General features: G+C 39.6%; 1 protein-coding gene across 3 annotated transcripts in view; it reads right to left on the reverse strand.

The window, feature by feature from the left end:
* Positions 1 to 3,978: 3,978 nt before the first annotated feature.
* ROR2 (receptor tyrosine kinase like orphan receptor 2) overlaps positions 3,979 to 22,294 on the reverse strand; it is a 144,890-nt gene continuing 126,574 nt past the window's right edge. For all 3 annotated transcript variants that reach the window (XM_069001856.1, XM_069001857.1, XM_069001858.1), the window contains exons 5-9: positions 16,491 to 16,618; positions 12,780 to 13,094; positions 10,870 to 11,115; positions 9,040 to 9,242; positions 3,979 to 7,366 (exon numbers count right to left, since the gene is read on the reverse strand). In XM_069001856.1, the coding sequence (XP_068857957.1) occupies positions 5,924 to 7,366; positions 9,040 to 9,242; positions 10,870 to 11,115; positions 12,780 to 13,094; positions 16,491 to 16,618 (2,335 nt within the window). In that variant the 3' untranslated portion in view covers positions 3,979 to 5,923. The remainder of the gene's footprint in view (positions 7,367 to 9,039; positions 9,243 to 10,869; positions 11,116 to 12,779; positions 13,095 to 16,490; positions 16,619 to 22,294) is intronic.

Consider the following 22,294-nt stretch of genomic DNA (forward strand, 5'->3'; position numbering starts at 1 on the left):
CCTTAAATATTTCTGGTTTCAAATTACTTAGAGACGGTCCCAATTATTTCTTCAGTTTGCTGCCTGTTTTCCTACCCACCACCCCATCTGTTAATTATTTTGTCATTCTGAAAGGAATTTCTTTAGACATTGCTGGTGTATATCAAATAGCTATTTCTAAAGCAGACAAAGAATTAAACTTCTTGATAAGATTTTTAAAACTGATTGTTATGAATCAAAACTACAACAGCTCTGAACATCTCCAGTGACTAGTTTATTAGTTTGAAAAGAAATTTGCAAGAAGTCTAGGTGGAGGGTGGCTCCTACAAAAAAATTATTCTTCAGTAACAGAAATAAAATATGGAGCAACAAAAGCACTTTCTGTAAATCTCCATGATGATTATTTATTACTTGCTGTATGGAATAAACATTCAATTAAATGAATATGGTAATTTTAATTTAAATTCCCAACTCTAATTCCACTGCTTTTAAAATTAACAACCTACTGAACAGATGGATTATTTCAGTTTTAGACAGAGGTTTTAAAAAGGACAGTTAAACCATCAGGTACACTGTAATCGAGATAAAGTAAAGTTCCTCTTTCAGATCAATAGAAATGAGAAGTAGCTACACGGGATTCCGAGTTCCCTCAGTATTGTATTATTTTAAATTCCGACTCTCCTGAAGATTTACAGCCCTGAGAACCCCATACTATTTCCAGCTCCTGCCATAACCTCTGTTACATTACTTCCTCCTGCTTGTGCAATCTTGAGGTATTCAGCTAAGATTTAGAACCATATTTTTTCATTTTAAGCAAAAATGGGGCCTGGGTGGGGCCTGAGTCAGGGAGTGGACCAAGACCCTCAGCACAGGTGTCATAGGAAAAGAGAGACACTGTGAGAGTGAAAACTTTCTCTGCAAGTTCTACGTGAAGGCAGTATTCCATGGGTACTGCTACAGGATTCCTCACGTAAGGTTTGTCCTGTGAGTCTGCTCCAAGGACTGTGACTGACTTGAAGCAGTGCCCAGGAAACACTTCACACCAGGAGAATCTGGATTTGGACTCAGGGCTGCAAAAGATCTCACACAGCCCTGGGACAACAGCACATCGCAGAAGGCAAAGAGAAAAACACCCCCCAATGAACTGAAACCACCTGAATGTGCACTGGCCACTGCAGGTTCATGTCTGTATGTGCTGGAGTACACATAAACGTGCCAAGTGTGTTTATACATTTCATTTGACCCCGAACACAGAGCTGTTGCCTTATATTCCAGTATATTTTTTTCTTGCAAGCTCAGGCATGTGTGCACACAAACACATGCAGGGCTTGCCTTCTACTTGAGGTCACAAAGTTAGCCAGGTGACCCAGTCTTCTGCAGTGGCAACCCAGTGTTAGGATCCCCCACTGTGTATTTTTTAAGAAGGAGTTGTTGTTACAGCGTCCAGGCACTCCAACTTTACAACATCAATCATAGCACAAGCCAGGAACAGTAGGTGCAAAATGTTTTTACAGCATTTTTCTGGAAAGGAAATCCTGCTGAACCAATTCTCCTATATTTTGTCACAGTAGATAACAGTACATTTTGATCTAGAGAAAGATCTGACTGACCCAGATACCACAGACTTGGTTTACCTTGCCAAGTGAACACATTTAGTATTGCCTAATAGTCCTTAGATTGTTTATAATTCATATTGGTGATTGAAGGAGACAAAAACTTGTCCTATCTGGAAGCTGTGCAAAACAGAGACTATATAGGGTCCCTTTTGAAAAACAAGTAACAAAATTCAGTTTTCTGGTAAGGTGGAACTAAAATCATACACTGGGCCATGTCATTGTTTGTGCTGTGTGCTACTAGTCTTCTAATATCACTTTTCCACTGTTTGAGCAACTCCTCAAAACTTGATTCTAGTAATGGATTCCACTAACATTTTGTAGATTTATTTATAGAACAGGAACATACACTGTTCCGTACAGTATGAATTTAGTCCCCCTCCTCAAAAAGAGGATGGTTTTGCCCACTGATTTTTTCTTCGTATTTTGGATAACTGAAATGCTGTATTGGAGAACAGTTAGCAGTATCATTTGCCTGTCTAGAAAGAGAATAACTTTCTGTGCATGGTGAAACTATGACTTAAGGTTTATTTGAAGATACTACTGTACTTGCAACTGGGTGTTCCTCCTCTTTACATCTGTTCTGTCAAACACCTCAAGGTCTGACATCTTTTGAGAGTGCTCCAACTCAGCAAACGTTCCTGAGCTCTTTTCCAGAAAGCATCAGATGTTTCCCCTTAATTCCAACATAGCTGAAGTGAGGTGATTCCTCTGAAGACAAAAGCCACTGAAATCTGATGAACTCCTTAGATAATAAGTGAGAAAAAAACCTCAAATTCATCTCTCTAATAAAAGTTTGAGGTACTGTTACTGTGAAGTAAATTCCCTATGACTCACTACGATGTTCACAGCCATGGCAGATACAGGAAGCAAAGGATTCTTATCTCAGCAGGGAGCTTGTTCCTCTGGATGAGTCTTTAGGGAAATCACCAGATGCAACTAAGAGTAGTGACATTTAGATGAAGGAATGAACCTGGCTACCAAAGTTTGTAATAATGTTTGTACCTAGTGTGGGTGAATCTGCTCTTACACAGCTGCCTATACTGCAGTCTTTATATCTTTGTCTTCCCTATATTCTCAATGGGTAAAACAGAAGAAAAGACCCAGCAATAATGCAGATCTCGGCCAATATCAGAACAGGAGTCAAACTGGAGCTAGTGACACATCTATAGGCAGTTTCCCCATTCAGTATAGGAACCATTACTCAGTTTTCCTGTGCTGTCATTGCAAATCCATTTCCCATCTACCCCACATGCTTTTGCAAACAGGGACCTTCCGGCCTCACCAGTGGGCTGCTGTGGACAGTGTCAATGCTCAATCCACTTTTTCTAAGGTCAGACCCAGTCTTCTTATGAAAATCATATAGACAGAGAAGGGTACTAGAAGCAAGAGAAAACTTTTGAAGCACCCCACAGTTTTCTCAAAAGCACCTTGCCCTTTCCTGGACATTGAGACCTGTATTTGCTGCCTAGAAAAACTGTTCCACCCTCAAAAAAAGTCCCAGCTTTGCTGGACTTGGCAGGAAGAAGTACATTTGCAAGCCCAATTGAGAAGTATTGTGCTGGGTTTTTCTGACCCCAGCCCCAACCCTTCCCTCATTATTGCCACCTTACCACCTTGTCCTTTCCACTTACCTCCTCTTCCTTCCCTGATTTCCCTTGGCCTTGCTTCCAAGTCCTGAGGAGGAAAGGCAGACTCTGACACGAGGTGGGACTGTCCAGCAGATATCACGGGCAAGAGCAGTCTGGGAAGCTGCAGAACAAGAAGTTACTGCCAATCCATATGACTTAGAGTAGCCACTAACATGTTGGCAGTGGTGCTTGTGCAGCAATGCTCACCTGAAGTGCAAAGGAGGTGATTGCATTCTGTCATGGCTCCAATCCTGGCAGCTCAGACGAGTTTACCCACATCCACAGAGGGGGAATACCCCTCTGCAGTACTGTGTGTATTACCAAGGCTGACCTAAGAAAATTATGTATTGCTCCTCAACTACAACTTTGAGAGCACAGCTACATTAGTGGGGATGGGAAAATCAGTATAGGAATCTGACCTTTTGTTTTCTGTCTGTAGTGAATTTATGAGGCTTAAAGAAGACAATTAGGAGTTTCCCAAACTGTGTTCAAAGCATGCAAAGTTGTAATGTTCTTTGACTACTAGAAACAGGCTGAACTTCAGACAGTGCTGTACAGAAGCTTCCATTGACTGCCTCTCATTCACTTACTACATCTTTTCTCTCACTGACAAATCTGTGGTGTAACTGGACCATTTACTCTCCACTACTCTGAAGTAATTTAGCAAAGAAACAAAGAAAGACAATGTAGTTGATTTATCAAGTTCATTTATCTGAGATCAAGAAACCTAGAAAAAACAAAGAACTTCATGTAAATAAATTTCACCTTTTTTTTTCTTTTTTATTTATCCTTTATTTAGTAAAAGCACCCAAAGCTGCATTATATTAACACAAGTAATAAAGCTTTCATATTTTATTCCTACCAGTGCATTTCCAAGTCCAGGTGAAATGCTGGAAATAAGTAATGCTGCCATACCTTGAACACAGGGTGTGGATCACAATGATACACGACTTACAAGTGAATCCCAATGTAATAAAATAAAAGTTGCAGTTTAGGTGTGAAACCTGTGACTTAAGCAACTGTGGCCACTTCTATTTCCACAAAGTACCATAACAAAACAGCGGCTGTAGGATAATATACTTCATCATACCTTTTGTATCACTTTATTGAATAATCCATGTTGGATGTACAACTTATAGCTATAGAGTGTGTTGGCTACAATGCTACAATGAGAATGTGTACTGCTTGTATTACAGAAAGGGGTCATGAAATGTATGGACCTGTCTGCATGTTTAACAAAATGAAACAGCAATACTATAAAACTGCACCACATGTGAATATTGTAAATGGTTAAGTTATAAAGTCATTCATTCAAAAGTCCAAATATTTCAATGAAAAAATGTATATAAAATGCAGTAAAACATAAATTACATTTAAAGGTCTGTACATGATTCATCCTGCAAATAGAAGCACAAAAACAGCACCTTGTACAGTATTGCTTATTTTGGTCTTCTAAAGTTCAAAGATAATTTTTATTAAAAAGTCAGGAAAAAAACATGGTTTCACATGCAATCCAGCAGTAACTGTGGTAAATCAAGTAAGTCTATAACCCCGCACAAAACCCAACACTTTTACAATGTAGGAACATACATGTGGAGACCTTTTCTATACTTGATAACCAATATGAAGTTAAAGTTGGATTTATTAAGTTAGTGCACACCTATAATATCCCCTACAATATCCCCATTTTTGGTTAACAGTGTATTAAGGCTGTTTGCTGCTGAAAATACACAGCAGAGACGGAATACTCTCATCCATAAATGCAGTCAGATGATCTCATTGGGAAGCTTCTGTCACAGTCACTCACCCGAAGTGATGAAAGAAAACCATCCTTTCTCCTCTCATGTTATTCCACAAGCTCTTGTGGATACTCTAACTTTATGTGAGTTCAAAATCATTTGGATAAATTCACGATAGAAAATTCCATCAAGGGCTATTTAGAAGGAAAAAAAAATCCACTTCAGGCTTGGGAAGACCCTAAGCCACAAATTGCTGGAGGCGGGGGAAATACCCTGGGAAAATTCTACAAGGGAAGTTGCCCTTGCAGTCTGTCCCTGGGCAGACATTATCGACGGTCTTTCAAGACATGCTGCTGGGCTGAACAGACCTGTGGTCTTACTCAGCACAGTCAGTTTTATGTTCAGTTTCCCCCCTTTTCTTGTTATTGTAATACAAACACAGATCATTATTCTCAACTTAGTTTTTCTGACTCAAAAAGCAAACAACAATCTTGTGTCCATTTTGTCGAAGAGATAAATACTACAAACTAAGCTGTCCATCACATCCAGGGTACTTCTTTATGCTTAGAGCAGTTCTGCAACCAGCTGGATTCCTTTTTGTGTTATTGGTTTAGGCATAATTCACTAACATTACACTCACATATCATGATATACATGATGTGCAATGCTACTCTGCAATATGTTGCACAGCAACAGTACATATTTGAAAAGCAGCTTCTCTCAAGAACTGTAGGACAGTAAAAAGATTAAACCCAGCAATTCTATACCATCATATTTGAAAAATCTGATGGCGGCAATGGTCATTAAACCTGGTATGTCATTACTGCTGCACTTTAAATGGGTGTTGTTCTTTTTAGTTTTGTTTCTTTGAGTCAGATCAAAATCACTCTATTAAGCCTAAGGATCTACTGTCTCCATGCATGGAAGCGACATGGAATTCTTAGCAATGAGGCCAAATTCCTTAGGCTTCTGATTGAATTTCTGCTTCGTCCATCTGAAGTGTGTCATTATCACCCAGCAATTCTGTTTCAGGCACAGAGCCCTCTTCTTCCTCCTCCTCCTGGACAGGGTTCTGGGCAATATCTTCCGTTCCATTGTGTGTGTCATCCGTGCCTTCTGACAGCAGAGCAGCCCTGTCGGCCACCGACGCATTGGAAGGTGCTGTTGTTACATAGCCTGTGCTGGTAGATCCACTCCCGCTGTGGTGGGAGCCTGGTTTGGGAATGATCTGGGGGGGTATTTGCTGAGGAGCCATTTGCATTGGAATCTGGACGGGATAAAAATTTGGCAAGTAAGCACCATAGGCAGGCATTGGCTGGTAACCATTGACTGGAATGTAGAGCTGAGGAGGTGGGACCATTGGCCTCATCTGGCCTTTCATTTGTATGAACTGAGGTTGAGGGAAGGCTGGAGCTTTCTGCTTTGGTCCAATGTATCTAGCATTGCTGACATTGCTAACAGGGCTTGTGCTGAGAGAACTTGTTTGTGTGGTGTTGCTTGCCCCAGAAGTTTGCGCTGAGCTGTTGTAATTAGAAAGGTTTCCCCATGTTCTTAGTCTATTATGTATATCCTTAAATCTTGGTCTTCTGTTGGGAAATTCATTCCAACACTCCAACATCAAAGTGTATATCCATGTGGGGCAGTCATCAGGACATGGCAAAACCTGTCGGTTCCTGATCATCTCAATGACATCCTGGTTAGAATAACCACAGTAAGGCTGTAGGCCATAGCTGAAAACTTCCCATAACACAACTCCATATGACCATATATCCGAATCGATAGAGAACTTGCCATACATAATAGCCTCAGGGGACATCCACCGGATAGGAAGAAGGGAATTTCCCATCAGTTTGTAGTAATCAGCAGCATAAACTTCCCTGAAAAGGCCCAAATCAGATATTTTCACATTCAGTTTATCGAACACCAGTATATTTCTAGTGGCCAAGTCCTTGTGGACAACATGGTGGCTAGAAAGGTATTCCATTCCTGCAGCTATCTGAGTCACAATGTGAAAAAAGTCTGCTGGTTCTAGGGTGGATTTTACTGTCTTGTCATCATCAGTGCTGCCAACATCTGAATGGGGAGATCTCATCACCAAGAACTCATGGAGATCACTGTGGGAACAATAACTAAATATCATACTTATAGGTTGTTCCTTTGTCACTATTCCCAGCAAACAAACTATGTTTGGGTGCTGTAATCGTGATCTCATCATTGCCTCATGTTTAAATTCTTCCCGAAGAGCCAGTTCTGCTTTGTCTTTAAGCGTCTTAATAGCAACGGCTTGTGTCTGTTCACCTGGTGCTGTACCAAAGAGATGCCCCTTGTAGACTTTGCCAAACCTCTCTTCTCCTAGTTCCTCCATAAACCGCACAGTGGACAGATTAATTTCTTTAAGCTTAGCCTGAAATGAAGTAAAGACAGTCAGTAAAAAAATCACAATGTTTTCTGAGCAACAGAATCTCTTATTAAAGAAAATCTCCCAGTGGTTAGACCTCCAAATGGAAGACAAATTGGACCAAAATGACTTTTCAGGTTTTTCGTGTGTTTTCACACCAGTATATTGATTTCACAGTTAACCTTGAAATCAGTTACACTATTACCAGAAGCATAAATTGAATTATACTGAAGGATAATGGATATAATTATTTTTACAAAGGAGTGGCCACATTTCCTGCAAGCTCAATGAATACGGGGTTCAGAGGAAATCTGTCAAGCAATGACATCTGTTAACTGCATCTGTACTTTCCCTGCAGACCAGCCCTGAACTGCCCAGTGGAGGTCTGTCTGAAAAGCAAGGTAGCTGAGGAGGTGGCAGTCTCAGAGTGAACTGAAACATCCTTTCCAGCAGAAGAAGGAACAAAACCTCTCTCTTTCAGGTCTGGAGTAGCAGGTAATGCCCTTTCTTCTCTGTTGCACTACAGGAAGAGCCCCTGCCCATGGGGCAGCACAGTACCCCTGCTGAGGAACCTTGAGTTTGCTTCAACAAAGAGGAGTGAAAATTGGAGCAGAAAGAAGAAGGAATTTCTCTCTGGTACTTGAAGGAAAAGGTTGCAAACCCAGGAGTGAGAAATCCCCAGAGCCTTCCTCCTGCAGCTGGAAAGGGAAGCAAGGGAGTTTGTGATGGTGATGTAATGGGTCTGTCCTGACCAGCATGGGATGGAGGAGTCCCTGACCAAGTGAGGTGCAGGTTCACACACAGGGCACCACAGCATGAGGCAGCAGGACAGACTGGGAAGATGTTTTAGCAGGTGATTTGGGAACAATCTCTGATTTTAGTGTCCAACAGGCTGTAGACTGGGCTGGAAAATTTCCAGAACAGTTCAGAGGCAGCCTTTAAATATTCACATTAACACAAAAAATCAAAGCAATTTGTTACAACTGGTAATATTCATCAAATATTCTACAGTTTCCCGAGCAGATGTTGCCGATTGTTCCAAAGTAAGCATTGGTTTTTAGAGGTTGCATCTTGTAAATGCTGTGATTAAAAATTCAACATTAGCTCTGAACATGATTTTAGTGCAGAGATCAGTCAGCTGACCCAGAAAATCCTAGGCAGGAGCTGACATCTGTAGACATGAGTTCAAAGCCATTTTCCTTTCAACATCCTTTGTGATACACAGCCTTGGAAACATGTTGCACCCCATCTTAGCTCTCCATTCACTTATGGGTCAGAACACCAGAGGTCTTGAGCTGAAGGATTAGAACAAGAAACCCCACCACGCATCATGCTTTAAACAGACAAAGAGGATTACCAGGAGCAAAAATGAGCTGTAGGCTGAAGACTGGATCAGGAACAACCACTTTTCCAGTCACTCAGGTAACAGGCAGAATGGCAATTGATGGGTAAAGACAAATGACATTAAATACTGTGTAATGAAAGCTGTTGTCTCAGGCCAGGATTTCTAGATACAGCTACGAAGTGCAAGACCTGGTTTTCCCTGAAGTAGGTGGCCTGCACAGTATGAAAATTAGGTCCCCAACAACATGGCTCGATTCAGTCACAGACAACCTGAGATGCTGAAAATCATGGCACTTTGGAAATATGTGGGCCTAAGCAAATTGTGTAAGAAATACCTGTTTGTGTTGATTAATGAGCGGCATTTCCATGTCTTGACTGGGAGATGCCATCAGCTGGCGGCGCTGTGGTGTAGCAGCAGATGCCTTCTGCTTGTTTCTGCACATGCAGACCAGGAAAAAAAGGCAGGCTATCACCAGGGGGATGGCTATGCTGGGAACAAGGATGTAGAGGATTCCCATTTTGCTGTTGTCACGTGGACCTGTCAAGCACAGAAATGCTCATTGCTTACAATAAGTATTTTTAAGGTATTTGATAGTAAAGCAAATTATTATGATTATTAATACTGTATTTTAAACAAAGAGAAACTATACCCTGAAAGCAGAAGTCACATTACCCTCTCCCCCTTCTTTGTAATTTTCTATTACATATTTCAAAAAGGTTTGAATGGATATAGCAATTAGCAATATGAAGATAAACTAGGAGCCCCACATTTAAAGTGTAGCCTGTAACAGTATGTGGTTAATTTTACTTTATTTTTGAGGCCTCCCATTGAGGAAACTGCAGAACACAGACCAGAATATCATTTCATTGTCCTGTTCAGGGTATAAAAAACAAGTGAGCAGTCTCTATCACAATATATGAACCAGTGAACTCAATATGACCCAGCACAACACCACAGTCTGACCCACTCTCATTGCTTCAGACATTTCATTAACACCTGGCCCATTTTTTACCTCTACCAGTGCTACTTCTGCCCAGAATAAAATAAATTTCACTTCTTGTTGGTAGAGATATTAATTGTTCTGTACTTATTAGAATGGCAGAGCTTTTATATTAGAGTGAAGCAGACATGAAAGAGCCATCAGTACACTTAGTTCTGGAACCTTCCTAAAATACTTCTTCACTTAATACTTAGAGACTCTAGAAAAGCATAGTGATGTCCAAAATGTTTGCTGGAACTGCCTGGGATGTTTTCTGTAACCTGTGGTTTTGCTATTCGTGGCAACTGCTTCTACCACAACCACATCCCAGTGTTATCTTCACCCTTTGGTACATGCAATGTAGAAATTTATTACAAATGTCAAATCATGTTACTGCAAAAAAGTGAAGTAACCAAGAAATCTCATATTAGTTCTGAGCAGTTTTAGAGATCCATGTAATCCACTTTTATGGCTTCCATGACGCACACGTATCTTGCTTCAGGAAACATGCTTTTCTTCCTAATGAAGCACAGTATTAACTGTCATATCCAAGGACAGTCTTTCCAAAGACCATTATTAATGTGTGCAGTCTGTACCAGTACAGGGAAAATGTACTAAGAACAGTACTAAGCTATGAGAGTTGTACTTTTTATTTTTGCAAATAGCTGTGCAGTACAGAGCCACTAGCAGCTAGTACAGCACTTTTCTGATAAGATCATCTGCTATATGACCTTCAAACTGCTCTGTTTCTGCACTTCAAACGGTTTCTTTCCAACCACGCATGGTGCTATATCTCCCTCTATAGGATTTGAAAATTCTTGCTGCCTGCAAGATGTCATACAGAGCAAGAGCAATGTACCCTTGAGCAGCATGAGCAAACCAAACACATACAGGTGATTTGCATATGCAATCTGTCATTTGACAGGTCAAAATACAAACTTCAGCATTATCATTAATTATTACCTCAGACTAAGCCTCCAATATATAATAAAAAGCGTCACAGTATCTCAAAAGCTCTGATCTCCAGAAAACATTAAACAATTACAATACAAAACAAAGTTGCCGCAAGTTAAACATCTAAAAGCATAAACCTCTTAAATGAATTGTACTTGTAATAATCAGGAACATACAAAATTACCCAGGATTTGGGACAGTAGTAGGGGAAAAAAGAAAGAGAATACATACTACAAGAAGGTATGTCACACAGTTCCATGCGTACGTTTTTATTCTTTGTAAAACACCAGGGACCATCCATTTGACCTCCAGGATTTCGACAATATGCATGTCCTCCACCTAGCTCTGGAAACTGTGTGCTTGTCAGATCATGGTTGTGGGGACTCTGTGAGTCCCAGAGCTGGCAAGTATGGCCAGACTTGGTTACGCTGACGGTCCCTCTGTAGTCAGCTCCAGAACCGTTGTAGCACTGATGATCTAAAACACAAGGTTTGGGAAAATGTTGGGAAAAACAAAACAATCAAGGGACACCAAGACCAAAACAGTTAAAGTCCACAGAACATGTATGCAAAAAAGTACTTAAATTTGGGTACTTCAAGACTTAATGAAAGCTGTTTGTTTTGAAATTTCAGTTCTGTGGGTATCTGTACTTTTACACCCAGTTATTTCTGGATTCTGTCCTGGAATGTCTCAGCTCTATGGTACACACATGAGTATTTGCAATTCTGAATTCAAATTGAGACTAAGGAGCATGTATGGACCTTTAGATACAGAACATCGTAAGTTAAACTAAATTAGAGATATGAGTTTCCTTTCAGGAAAAGTCCTCAGATGTCAACAATGGAAACTTTTATTTCTCATAATCTTCCCATCTTCTTCACACTGCTCACTTGCTATAGAAATTAGTGCTGTATTTTCTAATGCCTCTTGCCTATTTTTCCTTATTTTCATCTTTAGAAAGAGAGAATTCAGGCTTTTCTTGTCTTCAGAAGCATCATTTTCCTATCTGCTGGACTCATATCTTTATTCTTTGTTTTGCCGTTATCCTCTCTCCATACTTTTTGAGTGCTTGTCTTCTATGTGCATCATCTGAGCTGAATCATGCATTTTCCTGCATGTTTGCAATATTACTTTCTCCATTTTTCTGTTCTCCCCTCTGCAGCCCTCAGGAGTCCAGCTCTCTCAAATTCCACAAATATTGAAGTTCCACCAGCAGCAGCATCACTGGCTCTGAGGATCATGGACAACCTTCACCAGAATTTTTATTGGTTTTGTTTTCATGCCTTTTGCTTGATACCTCTTCCCTGGCTGAATTGTCTCTGTCATTGTGTTCTCAGTTACTTCTGCTTCTCAGATACACTACAGAATTAACATAGAAGTGCAGAGCTAGACTTTCATGGTATGGCTCCTGCTCCTAACTGTGGATTCAGACAACGGATATTCAGAATAATCTTATCACATTTTGAACTTTAAACATCTGTGGTCTCTTGGAGTTTTCTTGTCGAACAATGTACGGGGTTGTGATTAATTGCTATGAAATGGAGTAGTCAGAAAGACTCTCTGCAAATAATTAGTGACAACAGAACAACCCTTCTTCTCCTGTTTTATGTTATGTTAATGGAAGCAAGATCAATGTTTTTGCCCATCCTGTGTGGGTAAAGAAAGACAACTGCACCCCATGTTCAGTTTTCAGGATTAATAGTTTTGTGGATTTCCACATAGAAAGAATGAACACTAGGTTCATTCGTTTCCTAACAGATCTTCCAGTGAAACTGCAAGAAACTATCTGAAGTTTCTTGACAGGTAAACAAAACTCTCAAATAGATCTATGGGGAGGCTCACCAAAAAAGGCAAGGACTGAGCCACAGGTGGAGGTAACACACTGCAAATCTGCATCAAATCAGCCATGTAAACACAGAGTTTTATGGCCCAGGGTGGTTGATATACTTTGATACAAGCAGAATTCTTTAGGTTTCCTTGCCATCCTAACTATACCTTACAACAGTGCAAGATTATGGACAGTATTAACAACATAAAAACAAGTTGTTCAGCACTTTCTTTACAAAAAGAATGGCTGATAAAGCATTGTCTCTCAGCCTCAATCCATGGAAGCAACAAGCTGTACTTTTTCCCAGACTTACATCGGCTCAGTCTCTCCACAGGGATCCCAATTCTTATGCAGTTGGCAGCTTCCAAGGTGTCAGGTCGTGGGAGGTCCTCACACTTAGGCAACTGTAGCTGCATCAGGATGAGAGGGTTTGACCTAGCAATGTTATACTCCTGCCTACAGAGATCATTCTCCAGAACTTCACATTCATCCCGGCACAGCTCCCGTGGCTTAGGGGTCCGAGAGCGCTCATCGCACAGGGGAAACACAAAGTGGCAGAAGGAGGGTATAGCGAACTGCGAGCATTGGTCAGACAAATGTGTCGAAGTACCAATCATGGTGAACGCAGCTGCGAAGGAACAAAAGTACTGATAAGTATCGGTTCACGAACAACACAAGAAACAACTTAATTTTCATGTCATTTGCCTTTCATATTTTTCCTTGAGGGTCTGAACACCTACTGAGCAACAAGTAAATGAGGCAATTTCTGCTGTAAGGGAGAGCTGACAAATGCAGGAAGAAAACTCAGCATCCCAGGGTCTCTTTGACATCTGTACAGAGCTTGTAGAACCTCAGTTCCCAGGAAGTAATCCACGTGATTGCCATTGCTCATACTGCAGGCAATTGGCTAATTTTAACTTGGAAGGATCAAGAGCAAAGGCAAGATACACCTGCCAGGATACTGGTATGTATTTCCAAAGTTCCTAATTAGATAAAATCTGAACAAGGATCACCTAAGTTCTTGCTCCTCTAGACATTTTGATAAATAAATGAAGTGTTTTTCAAGTCTTGTCAGGCAAAAGGAAGTATACCATTAATATTTGGGGACCCAGGGCTTGTAAGAGACATAAGAAGCGTAACAGGCAGCAGCTTTGGGGAAAATTAATGTAATCAGTCTCAGCATGCTGATCACATTCAGATGAATGTCATAATGAGTTAGGAACATAATTCTCCCCTTCAGCTCTCAGCACCTACACACTAACATTTATCTCAAGGTTTTCTTGCACGTTGCAAAGGAAAGACAAATGTTCGTCTGCATGATGTATTTAGTGCTGAATCAACCTTTAAATGAAGGAACATTCACTCCCCCAGGAAAGCATCATTTGTGAGTGAGTTGCTAGACTACATGTTCTATAAACTCACACTGTAAAAAAGAGAAAATGTCATTCAGCAGTCTATTTGCAACCTAAAAATAAATTCTTTCTCTTTTGTCCAGCTCTCTCCTTTCAATCATCTGTTTCCTGTGGACACTTGCTACCAGAGTCTCTTCCTGAACATCAAACATGCAACAAGCAGCCCCAAATCCAGCCTTTTAGACTGTTTACACCTTTGCTTATTTTAATTCAGAAATAGTAATGCAGGAATATAAACATTTATCAGTCATGTTGGGAACACTGCATGCAAGCAGACCATCAGGCCTCAGAAGATAGTTGTGACACAGGCTTGTCCCAAAGACTAACAGGGAAAAAATAAAACCGAAGGACTGAAGTAGTCACTTTTGCTTGTCTGAAACTCCACACTAAGTTTTCGGAAGGCATTGCATTACAGAATTTAGATCATCATGAGAGAAGGGTGCACAATTTACAGTCATATCTTTATTTTGATGGAAGGTACAAAAGCCAGCAGTACTGTGTGGTAGCATCTAAGGAATTTATAGTTTAGTTATTGAACAGATATTAAACAGCACAGCAGAGAGCTTGCTAGCCAGACACATATACACAGGTCAAGCATCAGGTCTGGGCACTATTCATTGTTGGCCTACCAGTGTTCCAAGCCACATCTAAAGTTTTTCTCTGGAAACATCATTCTTTTTTTAATCAAAGGCCGCAATTCTCACCTAATCACATGGCCTGGACCAAACGGCATGAGGGGCCACACAGACAAAGAATATGTACTTCTTACATCAATACAGCAGGGAAATGGAAATCCAGAATGAAAACTCCCGAAGATGTAACCTGGCTAAATGTTCCTGGTGTTGGACAGTAGGTGTCCTCACTTCCCACACACATCGGAATACTAACACCTACCATCAAAAATTGCATTTAGGAGGTATGGGCAAAACTCAGCAAAACCCCAGCAGCAATTATTCAGGGTTTTTTTTCCCCTTTTCCTAACAAGTTACTACAATTTTAAAAATACCCTCTCATTTGGGTATAGAACACCCAGTCCTGCAATACTTCTTTTACATGTTTTATATGACTTAAAAGAACCAATAATGCTATGAAATCCTCGGGGCAACTTTGCATAAGATGTTTCATATGACGTTCAAAAGTATAGAGTTTGAAAATGCTGTATTATTAACAGAGTGCCATTACTGCCTAGCTAGGAGCTGGGCAGCTCTATATGGTGGTTCTCAGTGTCTTCCTGAAAGAGAACATTTTCATCAGAAATTCTCCTCAACTCCAGAACAGAGAGTTCCACCACCCTAGCCACAGAAATCTGACTGATAATTGGTAGTATTAGGAAACCAGCAGCCAGGTAATCAATGCCCATGTTCCGTATTTCTGAAACAAGTACAACTCCATCAATTAATATTTTCTGGATAATATTACAGTTTTTTAATTGTTGAGTTTGGTTTTGGTTTTTGAAAAGAACATTATGAACCTAATTCACAGAGTTACAGATTTAATCATTTCAGAAAGTTGACCATTTCCATATTGCTGAAAAACATCCAAACAGGACAGAGATTATGTAGCTAGGGAAAAAAAAATGTATCAATAGTATGTATTAATTAATGACAAAATGTTAAAAAGGCTGGAATTACAATGTAGTACAGGAGAAGGGTGGGAGGAGAATGCGTTGTAATACCATAAGTAGAGGTCAGCACCTGGATTTTTCCAGTCCCAGAATCCGGTCACCCTTTCAAGAACATAAAAAAGTGGACCTGGATTTCTGGCTTAACGATGAATCTTTAAGGTAATGTCTTTAGGGAGTTAGAGCTGACAAGTGAAGTTAAACTCTTTTTGGCAACTAGCTATGCTGAAGTTGGAGAGTCCATTAGTGAGCTGTATCTGGCCAGATGCAAATCAGCTCCTGCTGGACTGAGTTAATTTGCTATATATTATGACAAACAGTTTGCTCTATTCCATGGGTTCATTTGCTTGCTCTACTTTGTGTACCTCAGGGTCACAGCTGCTAATGTCAGCTAACTGAGATCCAGTGAAGAAAACCCATGTTGATGTACAGCCCATTAAAAGTCATTAAGGTTTTGGATGCATGTTTGTGACTGCACACAAACTATATTCAGGGAAAGATTAAGCATAGACAGAGCACAGGAAGGTCAACTCTTGTTTTATATAAATCAATGTGAAATCCAGACTCTGCCAGAATTATGCAAAAAGGAAAGAAACCCAAGGGAAGGACACCATACACTTTTTCAAGAAAATTAAAAATCAGTACTTTTTCACTGTATCACAAATCCATTAAAAAATTCAAAATCTTATTTTTGAATCCATCATGCAAAAAGCTCCAGTATAAACTAGAAGCTGTTACAAATTCAGCAGTCTGACATTTTAGTTAAGGGCATGGAAGAAGCTTTACACGTTACCGCAGATACTCATCTTCCTTGCTCCAAATTTGTTCTAACTGCTCAAGTGGGAAACAGGCTCACCCCCTCTAAACCTTAATATAAAGATGTCTTCATCATTGGCTGACAAAGCTAGAAGGATGATAGCACTGTTTATACCTGAATTGGATACTTGTATGAATGCTTCTTTCTCCCTGCTAAAGAGATGTTTAAGCTTACCAGTAATTCGGTTTTCAATTTCCCCTTGCATCTGGAGGGAGTCCACATAAATGGTTCTGTTTCCAATGATTCGTGCACACGCAATTCCCCTATATGGCTGACAGAACCCATCTTCATGGTAATCTTCTCTGCAAAAGACATGTTAGGATTTTATATGCAGATGTCTCTCTGCTGCCAATGGATTTTTACAAAATATATTCTTATAAAAGTGGAAAAACTCAAAATACTCTAAATCTGAAATTGTCCCATTCCCCAGGTCCATTTTTTCTCCATTTTTTCTTCCAATTCTCTCTCACCTTAGAAGTATCAATGAGGGACCCTTTGAATAGCTCATTACAGAAAGAAGAAAACAAAACCCAACATTAATTTAAAATAGTAAACTAATAATGGAATTTGACAGATGAATCTATTAAAAAGCCTTTAGACTGAGACAGCAACATAGATCTAGATACATGTCCCCATGCATTTTTGGCATCCAGCAATACCCCATAAAATTAGGCAGTTTGTTCTCTTCTCCCACTTCTGTCTCCTGCTCTTCATTTCCTGTAGTGGACAGCAGAAAAGATCTTGCCAAGCTTGAATTAAAACACAGAATAAGAGTAATCAAGGCTATAACCTCTCTTCCTCTTCTCTCTAGTGAGAGTCCGTGCCAAGTTTCTCTTTCAACATATATTTTAATACAGTTTTCAATTCAATGAGCCTTTGGGCCTTTCACTCCCTTACATCAACATAAATATTTTGGCACGAAAGCCCTAGCCTAAAGGCTCAGTGGTTCAGCACTTCATCCCCAAAGCCCCTGTAAATAATACAGAACTGATCTGCAGATCATAACTGTCACAGCACTGAAAAGGGACTTCAGAGTGCAAGCACTCTCAGAGTAAATATCCAGTATGCCACGTGTTTCCTCTGGAATGGCACAGACTCTGTGCTAGGATTCACTAACCTGATGGATTCACACCATGCCATTTACTGTATGATGGACCAAAATTATGTATAAACATAATCCAAAAAAACATGTCTCTAGAGTAGGACATCTAAAAACTTAATCAGCTTTTGTAACTAAATGGTTCAAAAGTCTGAGATACCTCTCCAATACCAGCAACTATTGAAGTATTACTTCAATACTCCTCTGCACTTTGTACTTCATTATCTTTGGATATCAACACCTGTTTTGGTCACCCGTGTTCCCAAATCTCTTACAAATACCTCCAGCCTTCCTTCAGGTACCACATGAGCAGGATAAAACTGTCAGTGACTACGTGTAAAACCTCACAAATTCAGCTGGGAGAAATCAGCATGGAAACCTGCTGCCTGACAACAGCTTGCCAACATCACCCAACACTACCTGTGCCTACTGCAGCCTCTTACATGACACCTCAGTCTGTCTTAGGAACCTTCTCATTTTTCCTCTGCTGTGTCTCCCTGATAAAGCCCTGATAAATCTCTTCAGGGAAATGTTACCAATATTTCTTACTCTTCAGCAGTGGAAAGTTGGGCAGGACTGACTGTACCGGTAGCCAAAAGGTGGAACCACTAATCACCACTCAAGCTGCATCTCCCCTTTTCCTCCCAAAAAGACAATGACTTAACAGGACTCTTGATAAGTCATGGATACAAAGTGTATCATGCAGTTGTTATCCAGATATGGCCTTTATTTCCTATCACAGTATTATTGTTAAGTATTTATAAAGCAACATTTTGTCTACAAACTCTGAAACAAGTTCTGCTTCCACAAAGATATCTAAGTTTTTGATTACGGTGGATAAAGTGAAGGAGGAGTTGATGCCTTAGGTCTTAACTTTTATATTTTTCAATGCACTGCCTAGTGTGTAACTCTGAAGTTTCTTGTGGCCTGCTAGCTGCTGTTCTCTCATCCTGGTTAGACATAACAAGCCTCTCTAAGTTTCCACAACAAGGACACCAGGCCCCAAAATGTGCAAACTAAAAGCCTCTGAAGGGGGCCAAACTTGGGGTAATTGCATCACTAACTGAAAATATAATCGGACAATTAACCCTGATATGCAAATGAACCAAACTCATAAAAGTGTGAGGAACCCATGACCAGGGATCCATCTTGGGTGGAGCCTTTTGACTGCCCAGGGTGTACTTTTGAAGGCCCTTCAAATAAATACCTACTTTTATTCTCTTAATATTTTCTAATCTCTTTTTTCAGGTAGCAACTTCCAGGCATTATAGTCTTAGGACCAACTACTCCCTGCAGTGACATTCTTTCATTCTTACAACAAAACCTGTAATTTTGCAACAATCGCATCATGCCTGAAGGGACAAAAATATCAAAGCATTTTGTCTGTGCCTGTTTTATGATCCTTGACCACCACAGTAGGAAGTCAGCAATTCCCAAAAGGAGCTGAATGAATATGAAACCTCCATTTGACCTCTTTCTTAAGAGTAAATTCATACCCCTATCCTGCAGAACAAAGTCTGCAATGTATCTTACTGAAACTATATCTCACACTTCAAGTCTCAGTTCAGGGTTCTCTTGCCAGTACAAAAAAAAAAAAAAAAAAAAAAAAAGCACACTCCAAACAGCATGGGTTTGGTGACAAAAGCAGTATGATCTCTTACTTAGCTCCGTTTATTTATTTCTGTCAAGAACTTTTAAACACAGCTTAGATACTATAAATACACACATATGCTCCCCTCTCCCATGTTATAGTCAACTGCTGATTATACTAAACTGGATATGACCATTACCATGGACACAAGCAAAAGTAAACAGTAACCTGATGTCAGTTACTCTGACAGAAGCGGGGCTGTTATTCTCCATGCATCTTTGTCAGGTCAGGAAACTCAGTGAATGCTGTTTGACTAGTACTAGTATTGAGAGAACAAAATTATGTTAGTCTTCTTAGGAAAAAAAACTCATTTCAACAAAGCTGCAGAAGTAGCAGCAGTTAAGAGTCTCCTTATAGATTACTCTGTCCTTCAACTACATATACACTTGGGACATGGTAAAAAATCTGCAGCAAAAAGCAGCCTGGGGAGAGTCTGATAGAAACAGCATAGGAGTGGCATAATACTCAGTTCAAACAGGAGCCCTTGGAACCACGTGAGGCTTTGAATCATGCTCCAAACCATATGCCAGCAATTCAGTTGCTGATCAGAGAAATAATTAAAAGCTGCTGAAAATAGGCAGAAATACTGACTCTCAATTTCCTGCTGCTGGAGCTATAATGTCTGCTCTGATCAAGAACCCTGGTGAAAGCAGAAATCTGACTCCACAAAAGGAACCCAGAAGAGTTACATTTGTTCCACTTGCAGAAATCTTACAAGCTATCCAGCACAGGTACCTTTTTACCTTTGTTCTTTAGTTTGTACATATTTCAAGACAGCATTAACTTTTCTCACTAGTGATTTTCTTCCATTTTTATAATTTTTTTTTTTTTTTTACAAAATAGTCAGGCACATGCTAAGTGTTGGGGTTTTTTTTTGCATCTTTACAGGAAGGCTGAATCTAAAACAGTGCACCTGGAAACTGAATTTTCTCAGCACTCAGTTAAAATGGAGGTGAAGTATTCTCTTACTGAGTGAACTCTCCTCCCAACTACTCATCATATGTTTGACCGGAGTTTGGATTTTAAAATAAAATTGTAAAGAATGTGACTAAACAGACTTTCTATTCCAAAAACTCCAATTTCCATTGCTCAGGATCAGTGTTATCAATTTACCAGGCCCACAAACTGATCTGCCAGAACAATTTAGTTAAGAACTAGGCCTTCTAATCAAAAGCAAAAGCAGAAGAACCTTCTACCTTAGGCACACATAAATAAAACAAAAATATTGATACTGCTTTTATGTACAACATGGAATTTGTTCAGGTTTACCAGGTCTGGAAGAATCTTGAAAAACCAAGTGCTGATAAGCATTTACAAGTTCCTTATCACACATGCACTCCAACACCTCATAAAACACAGCCTGCTTTCAGGTTTGTAGGCAGAAGTCTGTATGATATTGAGAATTAACCAAGCAAGCGGTGTGGAAGAAAGATGCAGGTTCAATCATACAGTGCGACTCCCACTGATAGAAATCATAACTTCCAGGAACATCTGGGTCTATAAAGGAAGAACTTGAATAATGAGGTGCCTCTGAAGAGGAATAAAATGTAGCATGATGAATAGAAAACTCTCTAGATGGAGATCATGCAACTCTTCCATAAGGTAGCTGTCTGCTCTAGAAATATATAAAGAGATTTCTAGGTGACTAGAAAAAACCATAGTAGACATCGCTACCCCCACCCTCTCATTAGGCATTACTTTAATTTCATATATGACACAGAAAGGACACCAAAAAAAAATACTACAGAAGGAAATACATTGGAAACAAAGAGGCTTTTCTTCATGGAAAATTTGAAATGCTGAAAGAATACGTCTTGGCACAATACACTATATGCTATCTATGTAACACCATCTATTGTTTGCAGCTGTCACTCCTGAACAGACTGGAGGGCATATGAAACAAAACAGTCACAGTAAAAAAAAAGGCAACCATGAAAATGCTGTTTAGTGCTAAAATCACCTTCTGAAGCACCTAAGTCTGATGAGCGTTTTCAGCATGCATTTGGTGCCCCTGAAAGACCAGTGAGTGCAGACCTTGTGGTTTTACTCAGAAATAGAGAAAACACATGAAGCTTTAACAGTTTTTAGCAAGGATTCATGAAGTGAATTATGAAAGCAGAATTGAGAGGTACCACATATTCATTTGCTAGTGAGACACCTTTATTCTGATTGCATACTACAAGTTTTACTTACAAAGACAGCAGAAATTTCTAAGTTAAAACTATTTTCCTGAAAGTAGAAGAGACAAAACACCATGCACCAGCCATAGAAAGAAACTCAGAAATTCTCCAGAAAACTCAGAAAAAAAATTTTTTTTCAATTTAATACATTGAAAAAAAAAATCTCATTTAATAATAACCTACCAACCTACCCTAGCAGTTATATGGACAGACACATTCTCAGCCTACACTTTACCAAAGTAAACAACACTAAGCCAGTCCATACACTATAACACGATATTCCAGAGGTCAGCTTTTAAAAGGTAGCAGAAACTTTGTTACAGAAGTTTCCCACAAGCAAACTAAATGCAATTAAAATTTCCTATAAATTTTCCCACAACAAATAAGAAACCTGAAGCTTTGAACCTCTTTCATGTTTTCCAGGGATTAAATAGCTTTTAATTAAGAACTGTTAAATACTGAGAATGTTAGACCTCCCCCTAATATTCCAAGTGGAATGGCAAAGCAAAGACAAATGCAGAGAAAACCACAGACTGTGGTAGATGAAGGAAAGGACCAATTTTTTATGTCATTCTATTTGCTACTCACAGAGAAATACAACATTTGGTATACAGTTACTCATCTTGTCGGGAAGTCTCAGGATTTTTGATAGTTACAACATGATAACTAATGTCAGAAGCTATATAAAGAGGATGATTATGATGGACAGTAAGATAAGAGGGAAAAGGACAGGCATCATGTTTTAGATTCTGAGTTTACTTAGTCCAGTGTGTGGCTACTTCATAAACACAAAGCACACAAATTACCTGCAATACTAAAAAGAATAAAGGAATAAAGGGTTTTTGCTTAACCAAAGAGAGGCAAATCTCTTTGACTTGCGTGAAGGGTACTATAAAGGGCTACAGTAAAAAAATCAGGTATTCCTGGGGTTTTTATAATATATATATTTTTTTCATTGTTTGTTTATACTGAATCTCAAAATCAGGACCTCTTATGATGTTGCACTACAGTCCTTGTAATCTGCTACCCCTACTCTTGACATGTATTG

This window comes from Aphelocoma coerulescens (genome assembly GCF_041296385.1).
Source record: "Aphelocoma coerulescens isolate FSJ_1873_10779 chromosome Z unlocalized genomic scaffold, UR_Acoe_1.0 ChrZ, whole genome shotgun sequence".
In the NCBI taxonomy this organism is placed as follows: domain Eukaryota; kingdom Metazoa; phylum Chordata; class Aves; order Passeriformes; family Corvidae; genus Aphelocoma; species Aphelocoma coerulescens.